This window comes from Opisthorchis viverrini (assembly GCF_000715545.1).
Source record: "Opisthorchis viverrini unplaced genomic scaffold opera_v5_2, whole genome shotgun sequence".
In the NCBI taxonomy this organism is placed as follows: domain Eukaryota; kingdom Metazoa; phylum Platyhelminthes; class Trematoda; order Opisthorchiida; family Opisthorchiidae; genus Opisthorchis; species Opisthorchis viverrini.
This window is the reverse complement of record NW_008751658.1, coordinates 2978950-3001234: the sequence shown is the minus strand read 5'-3', so window position 1 is coordinate 3001234 and position 22285 is coordinate 2978950. Positions and strand designations below refer to the sequence as shown.

The window sequence follows — 22285 nt, the reverse complement described above, 5'->3', positions numbered from 1 at the left end:
GTGCTACTTAACCAAATGCCATTGGGATACAATAAACGATATAAGTTATTTGTAAATGAAAAGCTTGACCACCTTTAAAAACAACGGGTAGATGTGGAGTTGTGATTCAGGTTCGTTAATCCTAATCTTTTAGGTGTTTTACGGCAGCAATACGCTGCAGGGAATGGCGCTAAACAGACATCCTGGAATGAATTATCAGTCAAACTAAGCCCAGTTTAGTCCTCTAATTTTGAGTGTTTACGTTGTCGGACGGTCAACAAGGTAGCTGCTCATTGATGCAAGCCCATAGTATACGGTGCTGTCCGTTTGGCTGATTTACTATGAAAAAGAAAAAAAGAGGTTTTTTAGTTTTGATCGTTTTGTTTCCTCGAAGGCGAAATGCAAAAGAGAAAGTTATGTTCTCCTAAATTTGCATTCCCAAAGAAGGTTTCTTTCCAAGGAAGCTTCCATCGGGAAAGGGACAAGGTAACTCCATTTCACTGACTACTAACAATACTTGTGTTCTCTCTTAAAGGAATTCACACCCACAGCTGTTTGTCTGTTTGTTAGGTTGGAAAGGGTTTTACAAGGCGCATTCATTCGAAGTTTGTTTGAATCTCTCTTTACAATACTAAATTACCCATATGAGTTTTCAATGCACTTTGCGTAAAAAACTGTTAGGTAAAATTAGTGGCGACGCTCACCTGTTAAGCAGAAGGTAAGGGAAGATTTCGGTGGGCTGTTGTTTTGTTTTTGTTGGTTTTGTTCTCTTCGACCGTATCATTGCACCATGGCCTGGACACCCAACGGTAGCCTCATGGATAGCGTGTTTAAGCACTCAACGGTAGCCTCATGGATAGCGTGTTTAACCAGGAGAATTTACTACGATATCCCGAACGTCGACCCAAATGAAACTCGAAACGGCTTCCATTCAACACACTCAGTTGAAGAATATCACAAACAAGAGATCTCGCTGGGATTATTTTGTGACTATTTGGCTCATTTTTATCCTCCCATGGTTTCGAACTTAATGCTTGGTAGCTTACTGAAAAATGGTTTACAATAGTCGGAGGGGGACGCACTGATTTTGAGTCAAAATGACTCAGAATTTTCAACAAAAACAACTCATAAGGGCAAGCGACTTTCGTTTGCTCCTCTCCACGTGGATCAAAGAGCAATCAACTTTAGGCAAGCCGAACTCAAAGGCAATCAGAGACGGTAACGCTAACGCTGTTATTGTGTCTTGGACATAAAATCATGCCAAATGACCATAATCAGTTTAAATGGCTGGTACGTTGTCAGGATTAAAAGTGGTGATCCACAGTGTCCGGTTCGACGGTGGCAACTGAAAGAAATACGACGATGAAAATAATTAAGTTTGGTTTCAACGCAGCTTGTAGATCAAATGAGCACATAAGCATGCCATTTTAGCTTTGGTAAGGGCTTCACGGGGTGTCATGTACTGAATGAAAAATCGGCTTTTGATGGGGCAAGTCTGTGGATTTAGATTTGTTCTGCATGATAAAAATTAAATTTTATTTATCATCACTCCAGCATGTGTGTTTGTCCGTTTTTCTAATTTTAAAACTGACCCATTTAATTAGTTGGTTACAAACGAATAGCTTTCAAAGCATGCAACTTTTTCAACTTGAATTTTCTCATTCAACAAGCAGTAGTAGAGTTCAGTGGTTGCTGCTTTTATACGCCTTTCTTGATCGTCCCGTCCCTATGAATCAGTTTAAGCCAAATTGATTTCATTTACAAGTGTCAATAATACTCGAAAGTGTCCTGATCATCAGCCGCTCTTTTCCACTTATATACTTAAAAAATTCTGAAGTTATGCACGTAAATAGTGATTTTTACAGCACACTCAATTTAATCCTGGCTGAATCCTCTTTTTAAACTGATTGCGCTAGCAAATGCCACCTTACTCTTTATTATTTGGCGCGATATTTGAAAACTCTTCAACAGCTTATGTCTGATTGTGTCCTACCTGGGATTCATCAATTAGACTGTCGAAGAGCTTCTGCAAAAATCGGAAGAGTGTTTCGTTAGTACTTTTTGACTTNTGTTTCGGCTTCGTATTATTTATTATTATTTACCACTATTTACACAATTGGTTAACTGATTTCCTTTTTTCGATGTGCCTTACAACGGAGCAGAGACGCAATTGAGTTTTAGTTTTGTGGTCAAGCCCAGCACAGTAATAATTTCCATGAAATTATAAAGTTATTCAGCAGTTAAAAGTTCCTTGTATGATGCATACGGATCGGCAGGTTATAGAGGATTCCATTTTCACCAACTGAGCGAAAATTGATTGTGGTAGCGCATATTTGCCTTCTCTGTGAGAGCATACTGGCATCATTTTGTGCCTGCAGAGATGCAGCTGAAGTTCTGCTGAATTCAGCCATCTTGAAATACACCCGAACGACCACGAAAAAGATTTTGACCGAAGGCATAAAAATGATGAAGTAAAGGTATGACGTACATGTCCATAACGGAGAAGGTTCCTAACTGTTGATGATTTATTCATCTAATAGGGCACAGATCTGACAAATACAAATACGGCCAGCGACAAAATATTATTTTACCTCACACTCACGGTTGCATGCCAAATTTGCTATGACTGAGAGAGGGAGATTACTATGTGTTTCCTGCAGTTCCATAGGACTCTATTCCTCGATTTTGTGTGTGTGTGTGTTGTGAATGTTGCATCAAATCAAAATGCCTTTTTCGCCCGTGGTAAGTGAAAATTTGTGGACGGGTCGTATTTCCCCGTTGGGTAAGTGGTTTTACTTCAGATAGTAACTCTGAACTTCACAAGTATTTCTGTGAGCTGATTGGAAGGTGTAACGGTCTTCTGAGTGAGAATGGGGGTGTCGGAGTCGACTGTGATATTTTATCAGATACCTGAATGAATATTCACCTTGATGAATGATGATTTCGATTATTTTGGTGCCAAAATAAACATAGAGTTCGAATGTTCATTAAAATTTTAACCTCACGGTAGCGGTGGTTATTCCAGCGACTTACCCATCTTTTGCACCGTTCCTGTGTGGACTGTGCTGTATGCAAGAGAAAGGAACTATATCCTTACAATAACTCAGTAGCCGACCCAATAAGGATTGGCCACATGCCGTTTTGTTTGTCCGTCAGACCTCCTGGAAAGGGGTTTGATCAGATCTTTATTAAGTGCATTCGTTGGATATCATGAAAGTGGCCTAGAATGGTCAAGGGCACAAGAAGGATAAATGAATATTCAAGTGAACCAGTCCGACGGTTCGCTCATGGTCAGATCGTCCGAATAAGTCGATAGCTTACACTAAGAATAGTACCTAAATCAAATTCAATAGCTATGTAGACCGGTCAATGGACGCTTAGTCAAAAAGGTAACATACTGAAGCTGTTAAACAAGGGATATGCTGCTGACTCCTCCTCAAAGGTCCGAGCCTCTTTGGTGTGGGAAGTAATTTATATTAATGAGATGGTGGGCCGTTAACTTATTCTCCTTGTTAGTGAAACCCTGGGGATTCCCCACTAGATACTCACTTAATGCCCAACACAGATAGGAGATTCGGTGGTTCTCCAAACCATCAATTAGTTCCTATCCAGCAGTCTTTTCAAAGGGCTTGAAACAACAACCCATCTTCTCGATGATTTAAAGATGTATCTTGGAATATAACCTGATTAGTGCTGTGATACCATTTTAAGATCGGCTTGCATCACAACCGAAATGGCTGGAATACTAACGTACTACTGTTCACTGTAAAAGGTACTTGGATTACCACATAATCCCATGTAGTTCCTGTGGAGTACACATGTCTGAATATATGTGATGCCACTTACGTCCAATAAGGTGAAGAAGTCACCTCAAATAGGACCTGTAGTATTTCCACAAGGTTGCAAACAACTCTTTGACAGCCCACGATCGGTTTCGCTCTACTTGGCGAAAACGGTCGTGGGCTGTCGAAGAGTTTTTAGCAACCTTGTGAGTAGTTTCCTTTATGAAAATATACTGCGATATCTCGAATAGCGTGCCAACTGAAACATGAGGCGGCCTGTGTGCAGCACATTCATTTGTAGAATATCATAAACGAGAGATTCAGTTGAGTCTCTCGTGAAAAGCAAATTGATTTGCAAATTAGTGTATTTCTCCAGGACCTGTAGTTGTTTGGTTTTCGGTGCAATATCTATCAGCCGTCAGTTAATAGAACCTGGTCGGGTACTTCGTACGTAACTTTATGGTGCAATAACCACGTTACTAGTCATTATAAACCAAAAGCACTTAAGCTATTGTTCAGCTGATGTATGTGCACAAGGATTTTAACTCCCTCTGCCATTCTGAATAGAAAAAACTTATTTCTACACCGGAATGGAAAAGCCGCGGCAGCCCAGTTTAACGAATAAGATCAGTGCCTTATCTTCGAGTCACAAACTGTATTCCAATGAATATCAAGTAATCAAACAAACAGTCATTCAATCAGCCAATCAGTCAGTCGTGGTGGCTAGCAGGGTGGTGAAGGAACTTCTAAAGTCCAAGGCATGTGGCTATTTTCCTTCTTCTGAGTGTTTCTTCACAGAATAGTTTAAACTTGATTCGGCAGAGAACGGGACGGGTTGTTAGATAACAAAGGAAACCAGCGATGAAAAAGATATACTGTGAAACCTCGAATATCGTACCAAACGAAACATGAGCCAGCCTTTGTACAGCACATGAAGTTGAGGAACGTCGTAAACAAGAGCTTGAACTGAGCCTTCCGTGAAAACCAAACTGACTGTAGATGAGTGTATTTGTTGCAAGAATGAGTTCCTTTCACGTGAAGCTTTTACCTGAGTGTTAGTTAAAGTAAACAACAACAAAAATTTTCCTCATGACATGATTTACTCCTCAGAAAACCCATTTCGGCGTTGTTCAAAGATAAGTTCACAGTGTTCGCGTAATAATAGGTGAAACGGTTGCCAAGATTCATGTTACAAACTGACGAAACTTGGCGTGTGGTGATACAGAAGTGGACATTTGTTGAGTACAGTAGATGTGGGTGATGCAGGCTTGCAGCTCAACTCCGTTGGGAAATTCACATTATTGTTAACACAAAAATTACTGACTTTTTGCGGGACGACATTGATCAAGGCACAATAATGAAAATACGTCTATGAAAGTTCCTCAGACCAACTAACAACTGACCTTACTGGACCAATCCTCCCTTCCTTGTTGCATAGTTGCATGTTTATGTTTGCAGCCTAAGTGAATTAGTTGTTTGTCGCTAAAATGTGGATTGAAAGGAAACGGATGGGAGACAGCATTAACATGTTCATGTGCTCTTGCTTTCTTATCGAATAAATGCACACATCTGTTTAACTCAGGGCTGCCACTGATAAATTTTTCAGAACCTTAAGCAAAAAAGGGAAATCACACAACCATGTCGCAATTCGGAAGTCGATGTGCTAGGCTCGCCCAACACATACTCAGCCTTCCACAACAATGGCACTGCATAGGGCTTCTGTTGTATTTATAAATCTCTTCGAAACGCCGTTCCCTGTAAGACGGTCTAAAATGGAGGCGTAAACTGAGCCTTTATGTAAAACGATACCAATGTGCTTGGTTTCTCGTCTCAGACTCCTAATTATATTAGTAGTTACTTAGTCTTTTCGGGCGCACCACACACATGTCGGAACCAGGCTACAAAGAATGGAAGAGGTTGGAACTAGTAGCTACCTTGATCCGTCTACCGCCTCTTTATTTGTGACAATTAACATCCAGAGATAAAATGTGGTAGTATCCAGTTCACAGGATTTTGTTCACAGCTATATTATGTTCCCATGAATCAGACCCTATCTATTCTTGAATAACTCTGGTGGAATTTTACTCGGATCTGGAGCTCTGTCCCTTCCGATACCTGGAAAAAAGATAGAGGATATTCATTGACCCACAAGGTTTCTTGACTGACGGCAGAGGGTGAAGTGAATGACGTACCAGGTCATTTTGGCTGGCCTTTGGCTGACCTTCTGAAAAGATGACCTTTAGAATGTTCACCTCAGCGTCTGAGACATTAAGGCCTGTTTTTGATGGTTTGCCAAATATCTTGGTAACGATTTCACCGACCTTAATGTTTTGAAATGTGATTCCAGTAGGAATTGCAAAGGATTCTTGGAATGCCCATGAACGCCGTCGTCTTCCTGTTCAGAGTCACTTGTGACCACCAAACTCCGTTTCCCTACTGGTCAGTCTCGAGTCCTATTAATTTCCGCCTACGGATGCATTTATCTCAGTAATAAGTTGGTTTGCCCCGTCAGACCTCTAGTTTTTCCAGTGGAGTGACAGCGATCCACGTGTTGAGACACTCTCTGTGACGCTACTGAAATGGAGTGCGTTGCTGAACTCACAATGAGATATGTCGTCATTAGAGGAAGGTTTTTGGTGAATACCGGCTAGATCTGACTAGCCTGTAGGATTCGCAATTCTATGAAAACGATGTGGACAACCTTCAGGGGCATTCATATAATTCAAAGGATAGGTTTTTTTGCATGCAAAAGCATGGTCCGTCAAGGAGGAATTCCGCTACTTTTGGAATGTGTTTTTCCAAATGAGAGACTACCGCGTTGCTATCATGTAGTAATTCAGAAGACCTTTAGCTGATGATTTTGAACAATTGGCTCCATCGCATGCAATTAAGAAATGTATGATAGATTTGTCCAACCACAGCCGAGTAGTACGAAATCCGGGTCAGATTCACTTCGGAATTTCAGTGATTGACGCAAGCACCTGAAGTAAATGAACTGGAATTCGCTTAGTTGTACGAATTCGTATGAATTCAACTTTCCTTTCTCAGATCCCAAAACTCAGAGGTGTCTTGAGTGTGTGTTCATCTACAGGGACTAATTCGAGGTTGTATTCATTTCTCAGATGAGTCATATGTACTCATGCGCGTAACTTCAACTGTAGGTGGGATGAATACATCATTGGCAAACCTCGTTTATGATGCTTTCAACAACCTTGTGAGTAGTGTATCACGTCTATAGGAATTTTCCTATCCAAAGTATATACTAAGTCAGATCACAAAATGTCATAACCAACGCACGGCTTAAATGTACCCGGTACGCAATGTCAGGGAGTGTTTAATAGGATGATGAAAGCCAAATAATATTAAAACGGATGACGTGATAAAGGCATAAAACAAAAACAAACAAACAAAAAATCTATTTCACACAATAAGAAAAGAGAGAAGAAATGCGCACTTCAAACTTCAGGGTCTGACTCACCTATGTTCTTCTATCGGGGCCGTATCATGCAAGATGAATTTCAACATGTAGCCGAAATTTTCTGAGTCTGAAGCATGTCACTGAGTTTAGGCTAGTGCCAGTGGGTCAGCATTTATTGGGCTTAAAGCATTCACTTTTACTGTGTACGGTTTGCAGCAATATGGACTATTCGTCTCTTTCCTAAGATTAGCCAGTCTGCATTAAGCGAGTAACGAATTTATTCCAAAGGTCTTCGTTAAACCTTCTCGCACTAATACGAATCCTGCACAGAAACCTTCTGCCAAGCGTTGTGATGGCTAGAAATGCGGTGTAATTGTCAAGTTTCTAAACACCCACGGACACATTCATAAGGTTGGCTCTATCCTGAAAAAATCTGTTGGAAGCACTTTCAGAATGATAGATTTTCGTGTCCGATTGCAGGAGGCTAGCGATAACTGTCCTACCGATCCTCTCGTCCTCAAACGAAGCACGTTTTTCCTGGGGAATATGTACGCCATAAAGGTATTTTATGCTGGCTGGTGGGGTATGACGTCTACTGTTAACATAAGCATATGCCTGCTTGCAGGTGTTTAAACAAAACTATCGAACAACCGTAAGATTTCATTTGTAGTTCGTCAGCAAGTCCATTTAAGCTGTTACATAATGGTTAGGTCGATGACTTTGATGAGTTACCTTACATTCAGACTGCAATAAATTTAAACGCATTGCCGAACCAAATGATTGACAAACGTGCTTTTCAACATTTTCTTGCCGGCAACGCGTCAATTTATTGATTTTGTGTGCTCACTCAGACCTATTGAAATGCTGATCGATTTCTAGAAACCAGTCCTTCCCGCCAAGTTCATAATTTCCTTAACGTGGGTGAATGCTAAACCAGCGATCCGTACAAAAGCATTTCATGCCCAACGTTAAAAACATAAGTATGGTGATAACTGATGTTCAGCAAGGATTGGTTGTTTCTGATGGTGTTATTCTTACGGGCAGGTTATGACTTTGCAGTAAAAGCCAAATAATGTTCCGGAAGAATGGTCCACTATTTTCAGAACTATGGTGTGGATAAGCTGAGTTGAGTTATTATACGGAAAAGCGCCCCTGAAGCGCCAACTGACGAGACAAATTGAAACCGACAGACCTGTCTTTTGACCAAAAAATTAGGTATACCGAGAAGAAACCGTGTTATATGTCTTAAGAATGAAACCCCTGAAACGGATTATTTCGCCTACGAATTTCATTCACATTGGCCTTCCCGTTTCTAGCATAAACAGGAATGACTTTCTTCGAGAATCAAACGGGAAATTGATGAGACATGAGAGAAGAGAGCAGTTAAGTGTGATGATTATTGTGGAGGGAGAACATGCAGGATTTTTAGCCTGATTAGGGTGAAAACGCTTTTGGCCGAATATTCTTTATTAACAGTAAAGTATCCAGTCTGATTCATGGAAACGTAACCAATTTTTATTCATGCCTGAAGTGAGGTGAACGTCTCTAGTTCATCACTTGAAATTGTTCTTAGTGCAATCTGTAATTTGGTTATCAATAAGTTACATAACTTAATTTTGTTATAGACCTTAAGATTCAGTTCACCTACACCCACACTAAATCACCCTCAATTTATGCTGACTGTCCGTGGGCGACGGTGGTAAGATAGGGTTGTGCTGAATGCACGCGATCAAGTCTAAATAAGCATCTTGATGTGTGCAACGCTTCTTTTTAGTATAAGTGCCCACATATAAATTTACCAGGTTTTAAAACAATATCGCATCTTTACAGGTGCGATTCGGTGCAGGTTGGTTCAAGTCCAAAGGTTCGGGTCATCAACACTTTACATTAAATAGGACGATCTCAGCTCACAGTGACAGTAATGTGAGCATATCAGGCTTGTAATATTCCAGCTTCGAAAAGACCTTGACACCGCACACCGGTCAGAACACATTGTCGATTGAAAAAGGCTTCGATCACTGATACTTAGGAAGTTTTTGATTCATCGTGAATTATCAATGAATATCAATGTAAAGACCACAATAAAGAATCTGAAACTATACACTCATTTACAGATCAATTTGGTTTTCACGAGAGACTCAAATGAATCCCTCGTTAAAGATATTCAACAAATGAATGTGCTGCACACAGGCCGCCTCATGTTTCCGTTGGCACGCTATTTGAGATATCGCAGTATATTTTCATAGAGGAAACTACTCACAAGGTTGCTGAAAACTCTTCGACAGCCCACGACCGGTTTCGCCCGTTTTGGGGCTCATCAGTTAGGCACAGTCCCCGAGTTTCCGTCAATCGTATGTTTTACTTGAAACCAAGTTGCACGAAATTAGCGAAGTACAATCATTAGCAAACAAATTTGGTTTTACGAGAGACTCACCTGGAACCCAGCTGAATCTCTCGTTTGTGATATTTCCAGGCAACTGAATGTGCTGCACCAAGACACCTCATGTTTCAGTCGCTACGATATTCGAGATATCGCGATACATATATATTCGTAATGCTTGACGGATTTTCGGCAATCCTATGAGCCCCAAGAAGGGCTAAACCGGTTGGGCTGTTGAAGAGTTTTCAGCAACTTTGTGAGTGGTTTCCTTTATAAAAATATAGTATGATTTATCAAATATCGTGCCAACTGAAATATGAGGCGTCCTGTGTGCAGCATATTCAGTTGTAGAATATCATAAACGAGAGGTTCAGTTGAGTCTCCCGTGAAAACCCGCTTGATCTGCAAATGAGTGTATTTCTCGAAAACGGTCCAATTTGCGTTCAAGTAGAACATAAGGTTGATGGAAACTTGGGGACTGCGCCTAGCGAATGAGCCCTAAGAAGGGCGAAACCGTTGTGTGCTGTCGAACAGTTTTCAGCAACCTTGTGAGTAATTCCCTTTATGAAAATTTAAAATTAAACTTTTTAAAAGCTATTTCGCTGTTTGAACCAGAACCTCGAAAAATGCAGAATATTGCCTATATAGACTTTGAAAAATCAAAAAGATTTGGTCATATTTAATGTATACTGATTTTTGAAGATCAAGTGGTGGTATCCCTTGTACACACAGGAGATCGACAGTATAAACTGAGTCATTTGTGGTTGACAATATTTATAAAAGTGCACTTGTTTTCTGCGTGACCCTGAGGACCTGTGTTTAGTGACTCATCAGGCTTAAACTGTCTTATTAACTATGTGATTGGGTAAACAATCCGAAGTGTGAATGGAGATCCTCGGGTTAACTCGTCAAGGTAAGCTTATTAAAATGAATATAGGCCTAGATTTCCCAAAGAATTTTCTTTTATTACTATAGTCGCACTGAGTTTCCTCCAGTTTGCTGAAAATTTCAAAACAAACCTACGATGAATAATGCACAAAGAAAGGAATGCTCTGGGCAGGAAATGACTGGGATTGCGAAAAAACCAGTAGCGGAAACATCTTCTTTGCCCTTAGGGAAGAAATTGAAAACGCAGCAGGGTTTGTCTACCACAGGAAGAGGGTTCCATAATGGTTACGGGAAAAATAAACAATAAGCCGTCATCTCCAACATACAACATCGCACGTCCACACACAGCGACAGGAGACATGTGCGAGGAACCACAGCAAACGTTGCTCTTGACTGCTCTTGATGTAGACATTTGAAGAAGGAACGAGAGTAGCGGTTTTATTGTTCCCAGGGTACACGAATTGTGAAGTGTCTGAATATGGTGAAAGCCAACAATAATAGTTGAGCCTGTCGTTCAAAACGGATGTGTACAACGTGATAATAATTGGGGTGCGACAACCTGTGTAGAAAAATAAAACGACGTTTGCAGATAAGAAAACATGAACTAAATAAATGTTCAGTCATTGCTTCCAAATTATAAAATTATTGTTGGCATCTGAAAAGTTCGTAGGTAACTGACGTTGAAGAAGAGGCTTTCATGGAACGGACTGAAAAATAACTGGTTTGTAGGTTAGGGGGTTTATTAATGGACAGTTAAAGAAGACTTTAAAGAGAGGTTTTCACAGGTTTTTAGTGCACCGCATTGCATGGTGCGAACTGGCACAGGATTTCTCGGGCCAAAAGACACAGGCTATTGCTTCAGTAAAGTAAGCACTCAAGAGGTTTTGCCTTAAAAGATGCACCATTATGAGATGCAACCCTCATAATGACGAAACTCGGGTTCAGCATTACAAGAACGATTCCTTGTTGACCCACATCCAGTCAGAATGCGTAGACTAGGCCTTCAGGCGGGTCCCACAAAAAGGTTAGCTTGTAGACGGGGAGGCTAAACATGATGATACTAAAAGTACAGTGAAAGGCTTGCCAAATGTAAACACACAGAATCAGCTAAAACTAGATTGCGGTGGACAAAATTTGGAGTGCAACATAACTCAATCCAAATAAACATTTAAGAGATACACTACTGAGGGTTTGGAAGAACCCACTCCGTTGCATCGTGACGTTGAATTTCCAAGATAACACTTGCGGTTTTCATTGATTAGAGGATTCAGGATCAAGGGCTTGTGTTATAGGTGGACGTTATCGTTCGATAACTATTTTTATGCTCATTGGGTATGAAAGAGATACTAACGTATAAAATGGTGGTGGTGAATGTTGATGGACCAACCAACACTGTGGAAATTCGTCCCTCTGGTACTCAAAAACAAGGGATTACCGGTGATAGATTGAAGGGCAGTTCTAAAAAATATTTTCATGCTGATTATTAAAAATGGTTATCCGTTCAAGCAACAAAAATAGTGAAGCCCCGAAATATGAGTTTTTCTGCCGTTTTTTCTCAGACACAAATCGCAACTGGGGAAACAACTGAAACTTGAGGATAGTTGATGTTGGAAGTCGGTGGAATCATCCTGACCGCAATGGAAAGATAATATTTACCTGGTATTTCATCTTATATTTGCGTTTTTTGGTGTTCTTAGGTAGGCCAGTGATCTTTCAGTTGATGGGGCTAATTGAGCTGCCAAACCATCAATTACCCATATTTTTTACTATCTAGTTTTAGTTCACTCCGGTTCGCTAGGCCTACCTTCATAAGTCTGCAATCTTTTTACTAAAAAAACATCGTGTAAATTTAATTTTTTATTAGGTGTTCTGGCACTTCTACATTACTCTAACGCTGCCATAGAAAAATACACTAATGTGAGCTCACAAGCTATTATCAGTAGGAATTTGAGAAAAACAGAACCAACCACTTTTTGTTGAAGTGGCTAGTTACGCGATAGTTATGCGGATCTCGACAAATAACATTCGTTTTGGAGATATAATAAAAGCATGGAAACAGCCACCAGGATCCAGGATAGTGAATGCCTCGAGTTCAGTCATAGTGGAATATATTGTTCCAGTCTACAGTGATTTCAAGCATTCCGGTCATAAGTTGACGCCCCTGGGATAATTAAGCTAAAAACCTGCAGACAAATTTGTTTCACTAAGTTACACACCACCGTATCCATGTCTAACGTGCACGGAACGAGAATGACATTAGGTTATACATTCACGGAAGAGGACTTTGAGCCACGATGCTGCTAGTGGCGCCGTTTGGAAGGATTGTTACAGTCTTTAATTCATTTAGTTGATTAGCAGGATTCGGTAGGGGCGATTATTGTAACTCCTAGACTTTACAACTCTGCTCTACTCTTTTAGAAGGTGAACTGACATATTTCGGAAAACAGTTCCGAATTCCCCGGAAAATTAGCTTTTTAAGGAAGAAGCGATCAAAAAACCATACATAATTTGTTTGTTTAGTGGACTAGCTCACCTAAACGATAAAATGCTGAGCACGGATTGGAAAGTTGACAGTAAAGCATGACAGATTCAGAACACATGCTCCGTAAATCAAGATCCGAGTGAAATTTCGACGAAGATTGAGTTTGACTTGCTACTGAGCAAAGAGGTATTGTCTGCTCGTAAAAAACTCTGGATTATCAGGATTCCTCCTCAAAATAGCAGTTTAGTTCTCGGAAACCAAAGAATACTCTGGCTGTACAATGAAATCATTTGAAGTTTGCTGAATAATTTGACAACTTAGTGTTGGATTGTACTTTCCTTTAGCCTTTACTGGTGCGGTTTACTCCAATACCATATCGTCCATTATCTGGAATTGGGCTCCATTTAAAGATGAGTTGACAACATTTCTTTACACCTAACATGAGTTGAGTTACCAGTTGAGTCCTGTCATGTACATTCAGGCGAAATCAATCAAATACACTTGTTTAGCCGAGCTGTTCATCGCTTTTCAGTGTTTTGGGCATTAACTTACAAAAAACTCCCCTCATCTTAACTGACGTATCCTGTTAGGAAACTTCTAACAAATGAGTGTTTTGATTACGGCACAACCAACTTGTCTCTGTTGGCCACCTGTCCAAAATAAGTACCGATATTTCTCTTAATATTTCAAAGAAGTTTTGTGCTACTCACAGTTTGATACGAGGAAAAAATATACTTGCGTACCAGATAAGCGCGTCGTCTTTTTGTCGGCAACAAAAATCAAAACAAGCACCTCCTTTTACCCAGATTACTCCCTTAGGTTTCACCCGATAGCTCACCTAGGGTTAACAGCATCAAAAACCTGTCATCATCAGTGCAACCCAGGAATGATGCTCCTCGTGCGAATCAACTGATAAATTCTTGTGTTAGTGGTACGCTTACAGTACTCCGAATTGCACGCAATTTTCGGGAGAGCAACCACAAGTCAATGACTGTGACCTTAGAGAGTCTCGGTTCAATAACACCCTTGGCGGATTCTGGAAAGCAGATCACCTGGTAAGAAATGATAATCGGCTGGTGGACCGAAAAATTAGTACTCCAGTCGATGAAATGGTGGCGAAGGAACAGTAAACAGCACCGTGTTTCAGCTTTTTTTCCGTTCCACACAATCACTCCTCACCCAGTCGAGAACATAAGTACGTCTCTCAAAGTCGCTTGGCTCCCATGAGTATGTCAGACTCTACGAAAGACGTCGAAGCAGGTGCTCTCAACTAATCGAAGACAGTGTATCTCAGGCGACGGGTTCCCTTGCAACTCGGTTGTGATGAGCATATAGACAGTCACGCGTGATCCCACATGTCTGCAGATTATGCACCAAACTCTTTGGTTTACCATAGTTCCATCTGATCATCATGACTACACAGTGGGCCTACACTTCTCTTCTTAAGTAATTGCCACCAGAGAGTGGTACGACGAATAAATACCCGAGGTGACACACGTTCTGGAAACACAACTCACCGATTGGAGATAGGCGAATCAACTAAATCTCACAAACCATGACTCTCAACGTAATTATGCAGACAGAAGTAGCCGCCAACTCTTCCTTGGTGTTCATGCATATACCCTGGACTCGGATCAGAAGGCTTAGGTCCCGTTCAACTTTACCAGATGCTGGCTCATTGACTGTATTGCGTAGTACTTGACACTGAGTAGACAGAAGCTTTTTCATACTCTCTCTCCGATCTGTCGGGATGGTTGAACTAGACCTCGGGGATGCCAAGTCGTCCACGTTGTTTACCGTCGTGGGTGTCGTTGATTGAATTATCCTTCGGTAGACATAGGCAGCCCCGAATAGATGAGCTGACCTTCTGAGCGTTTTTCGATGGACTTGATCTAGCACGGGTGAATACGTCAGCTTCCGTATCAGGTAGTTCCTTGCGACTTCCATTGTTTGGTGCGGATTTAACGGAGGATAAGTAACCTCAATTAGCAGTTTCAACAGCTTCTGTTGATGGTTGAAATCTTTTCCCCATGACAGTAAAGAGGAAGACCAAATATAGTGCTGTGTCTGTCGGACCTGGAGGAGTGACGAGTTCCTCAGTGAAGCGAAAAGTTCCGACTGAGATGACGGTAGCCCGATGTTGTCTGTTCCAACAAATTACGAATGCTTTCGTCCTTCAGGCATCATGCCAGCTCTTTATACCTAGACCGCAGCAGCTATGAGCTCCTCCTTAAAGAGAGCCTTATTTCGGCACACACGACCGACGAAGACAAAGTCTTCCAATAAGGTTTTATGGAACTAGTGTCTTAGTTGTGGCGTCAACAACCAAAGAACTTCATCCGTTGCCACACCAAGCAACATTATAATGAGTGATCTCAACGCCTCACACCTCTGTGGCGGTGAACATCGGGATTGAGAATAAACGCTACACTATTCTGATAGGACTGTGCGATGTGTCGAACTAGAGATGACGGTGATTCAAACATCTCGGGAGATATAACCATTGTATCATGCAAAACCTGATCATACAATTTTGATACATTAACAAACACTAGAGCAAGATTAGAAGCAGTTGATGAGCGGTGGTAAAGCTGTTTTTTTCAGAGGTGCAGATTCAAAAACGCCATCTTGTTGTGGAAATATAAACTGGAGTAAACATCGTTGCAATTTATGGCTCTAACGATCACTCCAACTAAATAAGAAAATCATCAGATTTATGCATAATAATCCCTTCCAAAATGTAGGTACCATCATATATTTGGTTCTCACTGTATTCCAGTACTTCATCAAAAATAAGAAAATGCCCAACACTATGTTACTCCGTCACAGTTGGTTGTGAAAGCCAAGATCTCGTTGTAGCTTCGTAAACAAAGCCTAAATCTTGCAGGCGAATATCTTTTGGCGGCCAGGTGAATAGAATGAGAACTTGGTTGATGTTTGAGCAATTTAGTTCGACCGTCAGATACAGATCACATGAGAAATATATGAGTTCATCCGATTGACGAGTGCTGTTCATTCCACCTTGGGCCACAACCCCACCTTATGTTGCACTAAAAGTGAGCACACTAAGACCGGGATTTCGTTCTTGAAAAATGCCGTCATTAGGAGGCATGTTGTTCCTAGCTTATTCGGATCTTCCAGTCCCGGACTGTCCAATTCAAAAGACCTCAATCTGGAGAATAACCATATAAAATAGTAAATCTAACAACAGAAGGACGCGTAAGTTTTGGGTTCAGTTAGTTATCCGGGTAATAAGCAGGAAGTACTTATACTGCAAGTTCTTAATGTCTCGTCCGTGTGTGTGTTGCCGTTTACAGACCATTTCTTGGGCAAACCGAAATTTCATTTGAAGAATTTATTCAAATTTATTCTCCACCTTACTCGAAAAATTATTTGGAATTTATGTTCAGTAAAACTCGATGTGCCATAAGACCTTTATAGACTTAATCGAAAAAAACGTTGAGGATATTCGTAGATGAGCTTCGTTTGTATTATCAAGACGGGTGCCGCTGGCATTGTCAAAAACTGACTCTCATCCTAGAGGCGGTGAGCTCGTCAATCATGCCTTGGTCGACTACAACACGTGCGACATCTCGTCGTTGTACTTGTTTCATTTCCTTCAAAACGGACGCACAAGTTTAGCCGATAGCCTGGTAACTAGAGCAAGTCAGAGGAGGAAAGTAAGCTCTGCTTTAGGGAAGACAATTTCAACGTGGCAATCTTTCTAGTCAGCAAGACTTCATCTGGATCTTGTCGCACACACCTCTAGTTTACTAGCATCAACAGCTTTGTTAAAAACTGACATTTTTGACATCTTTTGTTTGACGTGATATTTGTGGATTGCTTGGTACAACTCACCTGGATGGAGGGTTCCAACAATTGTACTGTTAGCCTCGCTAAAATATATGTGTTCTACGTGTCACTCACTAATCCTCAATAGCATAGCAACAAATTTGTGTTCCCAGTCGCGTCTATCTTCTCAAACTTACTTGACTCTCTCTTCAAGTAGAGGATCTCATTCTCTGGACCTTTATAACTAGTTGTTTGAAGCTCCTTCTACTGGTCTTGTTTGTACGCGTTTCCATCAATCCCAAAGACTAGTCGCGTCTATCTTCTCAAACTGACTTGACTCCCTCTTCAAGTAGAGGATCTCACTCTCTGGACCTTTATAACTAGTTGGTTGAAGCTCCTTCTACTGGTCTTGTTTTGTACGCGTTTCCATCAATCCCAAAGACGATTCAGTTCTAGCTTGCCCAGATTACCAATAGTGTCAAACGATTTAAACCGGTCTTATTTAGGCTGTATGGAAAAATTGCAGATGAACCCTGGAATACTGCGAAGCTGTAGTTGGTTCGAGCATTTAAAGCTTGATTAGACTGCAAAGGAATTTGTTTTATCTTTGATCACTATTTGCTACTACGCATACTATGAGAGCGAAGAATACGTTCCTGTCCGAAAATGCTGCGAAATCCGATCTGTTGACAATACGAACGTGTCGAATTAATTTTTCAAGATCTCAATCTTAATTAGGTGTCCCACATTTTCGGGACACAGTTTTCTGGTGTTGATATACTGATGAATCCAAAATTTGTTATGTGAAGTGAAGCACTGGCTTAATTTTTCACGTTAGTATCACTCGTGTATCCCACCGTATTCTTTTAACGGTCAAAGAGGATGAAATTTTGCCAGTTTTGAAGTGGACAGCACTGCCAGCTGCGTCAGCGTTTGTTCCTGACTAGTGAAAATGCGTAGTTGGTTTCAGCCTTGAGTTTCTTTGGTCTGTTGAACAGCTCGCCACAAAAGCTTTAACATTCTCTTACTTACGAACACCTAACCATATGGTAACTCATGTCCATTCAGAGTTTCTTACCACAATACATTGAGCACAATACTGTTGGAAATTTGTACTTTGAGCAGCTTCCTCCACAAATACTCCTAATCAGCGTAGTTTACCGTACAAACCATGAGCATTTTCACTATTTCAGTAAAAACCTCGAGTGCAATGATGGAACATCGTACCCAGTGTCTGGCATCAGTACACGTGGAGTTGGCTCGCACTTGTCAAATTCCTCGGACGACGAACTAGACCCGCAATGTTGTGGTGCTTTTACATCGGTCTCTGACGTATTTCCACCGCGACCACCTGAAAGCTCCACTGAATCACCTTCTGTGATAATCAAGAATAGCGAGGTCTCACCAAACGACTGGGAAGAACTATCAGCTTTCGACTGGCCACCAAATGAAACGAATAGACAGGCAAAAGTTGAAGAACTTTCGATGGAAGAGGCCCTCAAAGAAGCACAAACGGAACAAGCGTCCAACAAAAATAGTGAGACCGTCCCAGATGGTGCATTGGAGGACCAACTTGAAGCAAAGCAGAGCGCCGCATTTGATGTAAGTTGATAATGATCGCAAAACAAGAGGTGACGGGGGACTAATAGTGACTGAGTGTAATACGGGTGGCACATCACAGCAGTAGCTGTGATAAGCCGTTAACAGGCTATAATTGCTCTGATTATCACGCAATTTTTTCTCTTCAAGACCTTTTCAGCAAACTCATCATAAGAACGGGATATAGTTGAAAACACAAATTCCTATTGCCTAGAAAAGTAACTACTGTTTTCAAGCAGATAAATTTCAGTTTATATAGTACCTACACAGCTGAAAAATCTCATAGACAGGAAACAAACCTGAACCATCTGAATTCCGAAGTCTGACGGAAAAAATATTTTCCTCACTTGATAGTGTGTGTTGAAAAATAATTGGTTTGCAGGAGCACATTGCACTGGCCACTACCTGGGTTTAAGATTTAATTCACCCTGCCTAATTTCGCTCCTCGGATCTTCAAATTTACGTCCAAAATATGTATTAAAAACTGAACTCGTCTGTTAGCCAGCAGGTTAATTAGTATAGTGGAGCTAGTTGTTTGTCTTTACCACATAAGTAGCAGAATGATCTGTGAAGAAAAAATAAAAAGTTTCACTGTTATACCCCGACCAAAGTTAACAAGCCACTGTAATTTTCAAGCAGTCAACACAGAGTATTCGACAAGGTTTTCCATCATTATCCACTGAGCCATTAGCTGGCGAATCACTGTGGAATCCAAACGAATTAGTTTGACTCAATCCAGATGTATGGAAAATCTCCTGGGAACAATCTGCCCTGTTAATTCACTACTTCAACAGCGGGCATAATGTGTGGCAACCGTTGTCACCGTAATAAAAAAACCGAAAGATTATCGATTTCATGTTGTACTGTATTTACTCAGTCAAAATTCTAGGTCGTATACTTTTAGCAAATGGTGTTTATGACGTAATTGCGAAATGTGATGTATGCAACGTATTTGTTCAAAATTGAAGACGTCAAGGCTCCGTCACAAAAGCATGGTTGAGATAGGAAATCAGATATGGATAGCTGATTTATTTTTTTTATATTCTGGCTGCATAAAAATTGTAATAAAGTGTATTTTGCTGACATTACAGTAGAAATACTCTTACAGCTCACTAATGGTCTCAACCTTCGGATAAGCGTAGTCTTCGAGATCACAGTAACAGCAAGTTCCACTTGAACACTAAATTCTACGCGGGTGGTGAGGCACACTGTAACGCGTGACTCAGCTGGATCTCTAATTTGATCCACTCTTCATATACCATAAACAAACAGCTGAGTCGATTGCTAACATCAATTTGATTTCTAAATGAATGTATTTTGTCCAAAATAAAGTGTATTTTTCGCAGTGCGGCCGCATTTATTCCTTTAACCTCACAAAAAGCTCTACCGAGTCTGTTCAGTGAAGTACAAAATATGTTAGTTATGTAATTAGGCAAAGATTCACAATGTTATCACATCGATTTGGATAACTGAAATAAAGGTCCAACAGGCGTCAGTGAGCAAACTACGTGTCTTGCTAGTACACTACGACATCCGTCTGAGGATTCCATCTGACTAAATGGAAACAGCTATCTTTTATAGCTTTGCATGAGCGTTTTACTGTTGCTTTCGATCTTTACAGAAGGTCATTTTATTCGTGGACACGATGTCATTGTGGAGCCATTTGAGGGATGTTGACCTATAACATCAACAAGGTTCGTGAATGATTCCTCAGCTTTAAGGAATTTTTGGCACAATTCTGGCTGGGCATATAATATTTTTTGACAAATCTAAAGTCTGCTTTGGGAGCCTCAAAACCGTTTCTGACGCCCATCTCATGATAGGCTCGAGCGATGTATTCCTTAGTCATGCTTAAGAATGTAGAAACCGGCTTGAAGTCGTTTTTATCCGTTCCTATATGCTGTAGAATTTCTACTCAAATTATCTAGATGTGACTGAAGCATCATTTTACGAACTATTAGTAGCGGTAAAACTTTTTGTTTCACTAAATTGCTCGAGATATGCATATCTATCATCCCAGAAACCACAACACAGATATTTGACCAATGTAAAAATATCTTCATTTAAACGAATAGAATGGGTCGTGGTCTGTTTCTGAGTCAAGTTTCTCCCATCTTTTTCGCTCTTTCAGTTACACTCCTCACTCGCCTCCTTTTCATGGGCCCAATCTCTGTTTGCGCAATGTGCTCGGGAAGAATTAAGCCAGCCAATTAGAGCGGAGTCAATACTGGATCATCACCTTTCTCGTGTTTGGCGCAAACGAGCCAGATGTATGTTGGCTGAAGATCGACTGGAAAGACAGGACCGTCGGATACGAGAAAGAAGCCCTGAGGAAGTCCTGTCTATCCATCAAGTTGGGAGATATCCCAATGGATGCACTCCACATCTTGATCTTAGGCTATCAAACCACTTGCAGTGTAAAATGGACTTGAAAGGTAACTTTTATTGAAAGAACTTTTTAGAAGTTTCGCCGAAGGTACACGATACAAGCAGGTGTAAAACAAGAATCATCGAGTAACATGTTGATTAATTATAGGTTGTCCGATTATGTGCTGCAGTCTATTTGGCTTGCTAGATATTTTAAACCAATTTAAAAAAAAAACAATCAGAATACGTAGTGTATGTTATTCTGAAATGTGTGTGGGAAAAAGAAACGTAGTACGTAATGGCCACAGGACAAACTTATTTTTCATTTATATGCACCAAGTTTGTATGGTATCTGATATTCATATTTCACACGATCCCGAATGGACCTCTGTGAATGTTTGCTTGAACTAAGCAACTGGACTACCAGTAAGCAAGACACCATTAGTCAGTTTTCCTGTAGCGCCTAGCTGTGCGTTAGGTAGCGAGGTACCCAGTTGAGTGAACAAAGTAACGGGCATCAGTGCAACCTAAGCTATGAAATTTGCGCGTACAATTACTGCGTAAGAACCATCCTAAAAGATCAGTCAATTTGCGTTCAATAATATGATTTTCTGATCCACGAAATGACTCGTTACTGTTGTCCTATAAAACCGTTGATAAGACCTGATGTTTAAGTCATCAGTCCATTAAAATTTCATTTTTGCGGATTAAGCGCAGTGTTTTCTTGGGCGACACCAAGCTGGGTGAAAAAAGTTTGCTAATTGGGTATCTAGTTGGCTTTTTGGCGCAAACCAAGATAGAGGATTTAAAGTTCAGCACCACTGACCTAGTGTGGCTCAGGTGCGATCAGGAGGGAACCGTAGCTTCATCCCCAATTTTGACCGTACACTACAAGATCGGAAAAAGGTTTACTTAAGCTGGTGAAAAAGGATTCTACATTTTCAACAGAGCTGTTTTTCATTCAGAAGTGGGTTATAAATGATAAACCTTCCGAGCTGGTGTTGCCAGTGGTGTTTGGACGAAGTAATTTTGTTCTACAAGGATCACAACCACGGGCTGGATGTACGAGGCAAATTAAGATGAGCGCGTCTACAGCATTCGTGTATGCCGGGAGGTGTTGCTTTATCAGTCCATATTTTTTGGTGACTAGAAAGCCTGATTTTTATGATTTTTCATGGCGGTGCACCCTCATTAGAGCGTGGTTGTCCGTCTTAAACTACCAGAATCGTATTTACCGGAAATCGCTTACCATGTCTTGCTTCGATTCGTTAGCTTAACCATACTCGATACACATCAAGCCCCCGACTGACAATGCATTCCACTGCACGCAGTAACACGGTAAGCTGCTCGGTCAGTAGTGCTTGCCTCTGTTTTGTTTGTGAAAGGTAATCCAGTGACCGGTTTGACATCATTTTGGCAAAAAAATCATCATTTCTAGAAGACATAAAAGATATTTACGTGTGTTTCTTGGTCGGGTCCATTTTCTTGGCTTAAGTTTCCTTCTGTATGAAATAAACACATTCTTGTTCTGAATTATCTTATCTAGTTCTCACGATTGTATCGATTTTGACAGCCTAACTTCCTTATGGATCTTTCAG

The 22285-nt window shown here is 40.7% G+C and overlaps 2 protein-coding genes across 2 annotated transcripts; one reads left to right on the top strand and one right to left on the bottom strand.

The window, feature by feature from the left end:
* Positions 1-3981: 3981 nt before the first annotated feature.
* Positions 3982-14323, bottom strand: T265_00222 (hypothetical protein; the record flags this gene model as incomplete). Its single annotated transcript, XM_009163930.1, has 5 exons — positions 3982-4140; positions 9614-9656; positions 9870-10057; positions 13871-14103; positions 14173-14323. The coding sequence occupies 5 exons, from the start codon at positions 14321-14323 to the stop codon at positions 3982-3984; spliced, it is 774 nt and encodes a 257-aa protein (XP_009162194.1).
* A 3454-nt stretch (positions 14324-17777) lies between these two features.
* Positions 17778-20754, top strand: T265_12488 (hypothetical protein; the record flags this gene model as incomplete). Its single annotated transcript, XM_009164012.1, has 2 exons — positions 17778-18323; positions 20452-20754. Coding segments are annotated over 2 exons (849 nt in total), but the record flags the coding sequence as incomplete, so codon positions are not given.
* Between the last annotated feature and the right edge of the window lie 1531 nt (positions 20755-22285).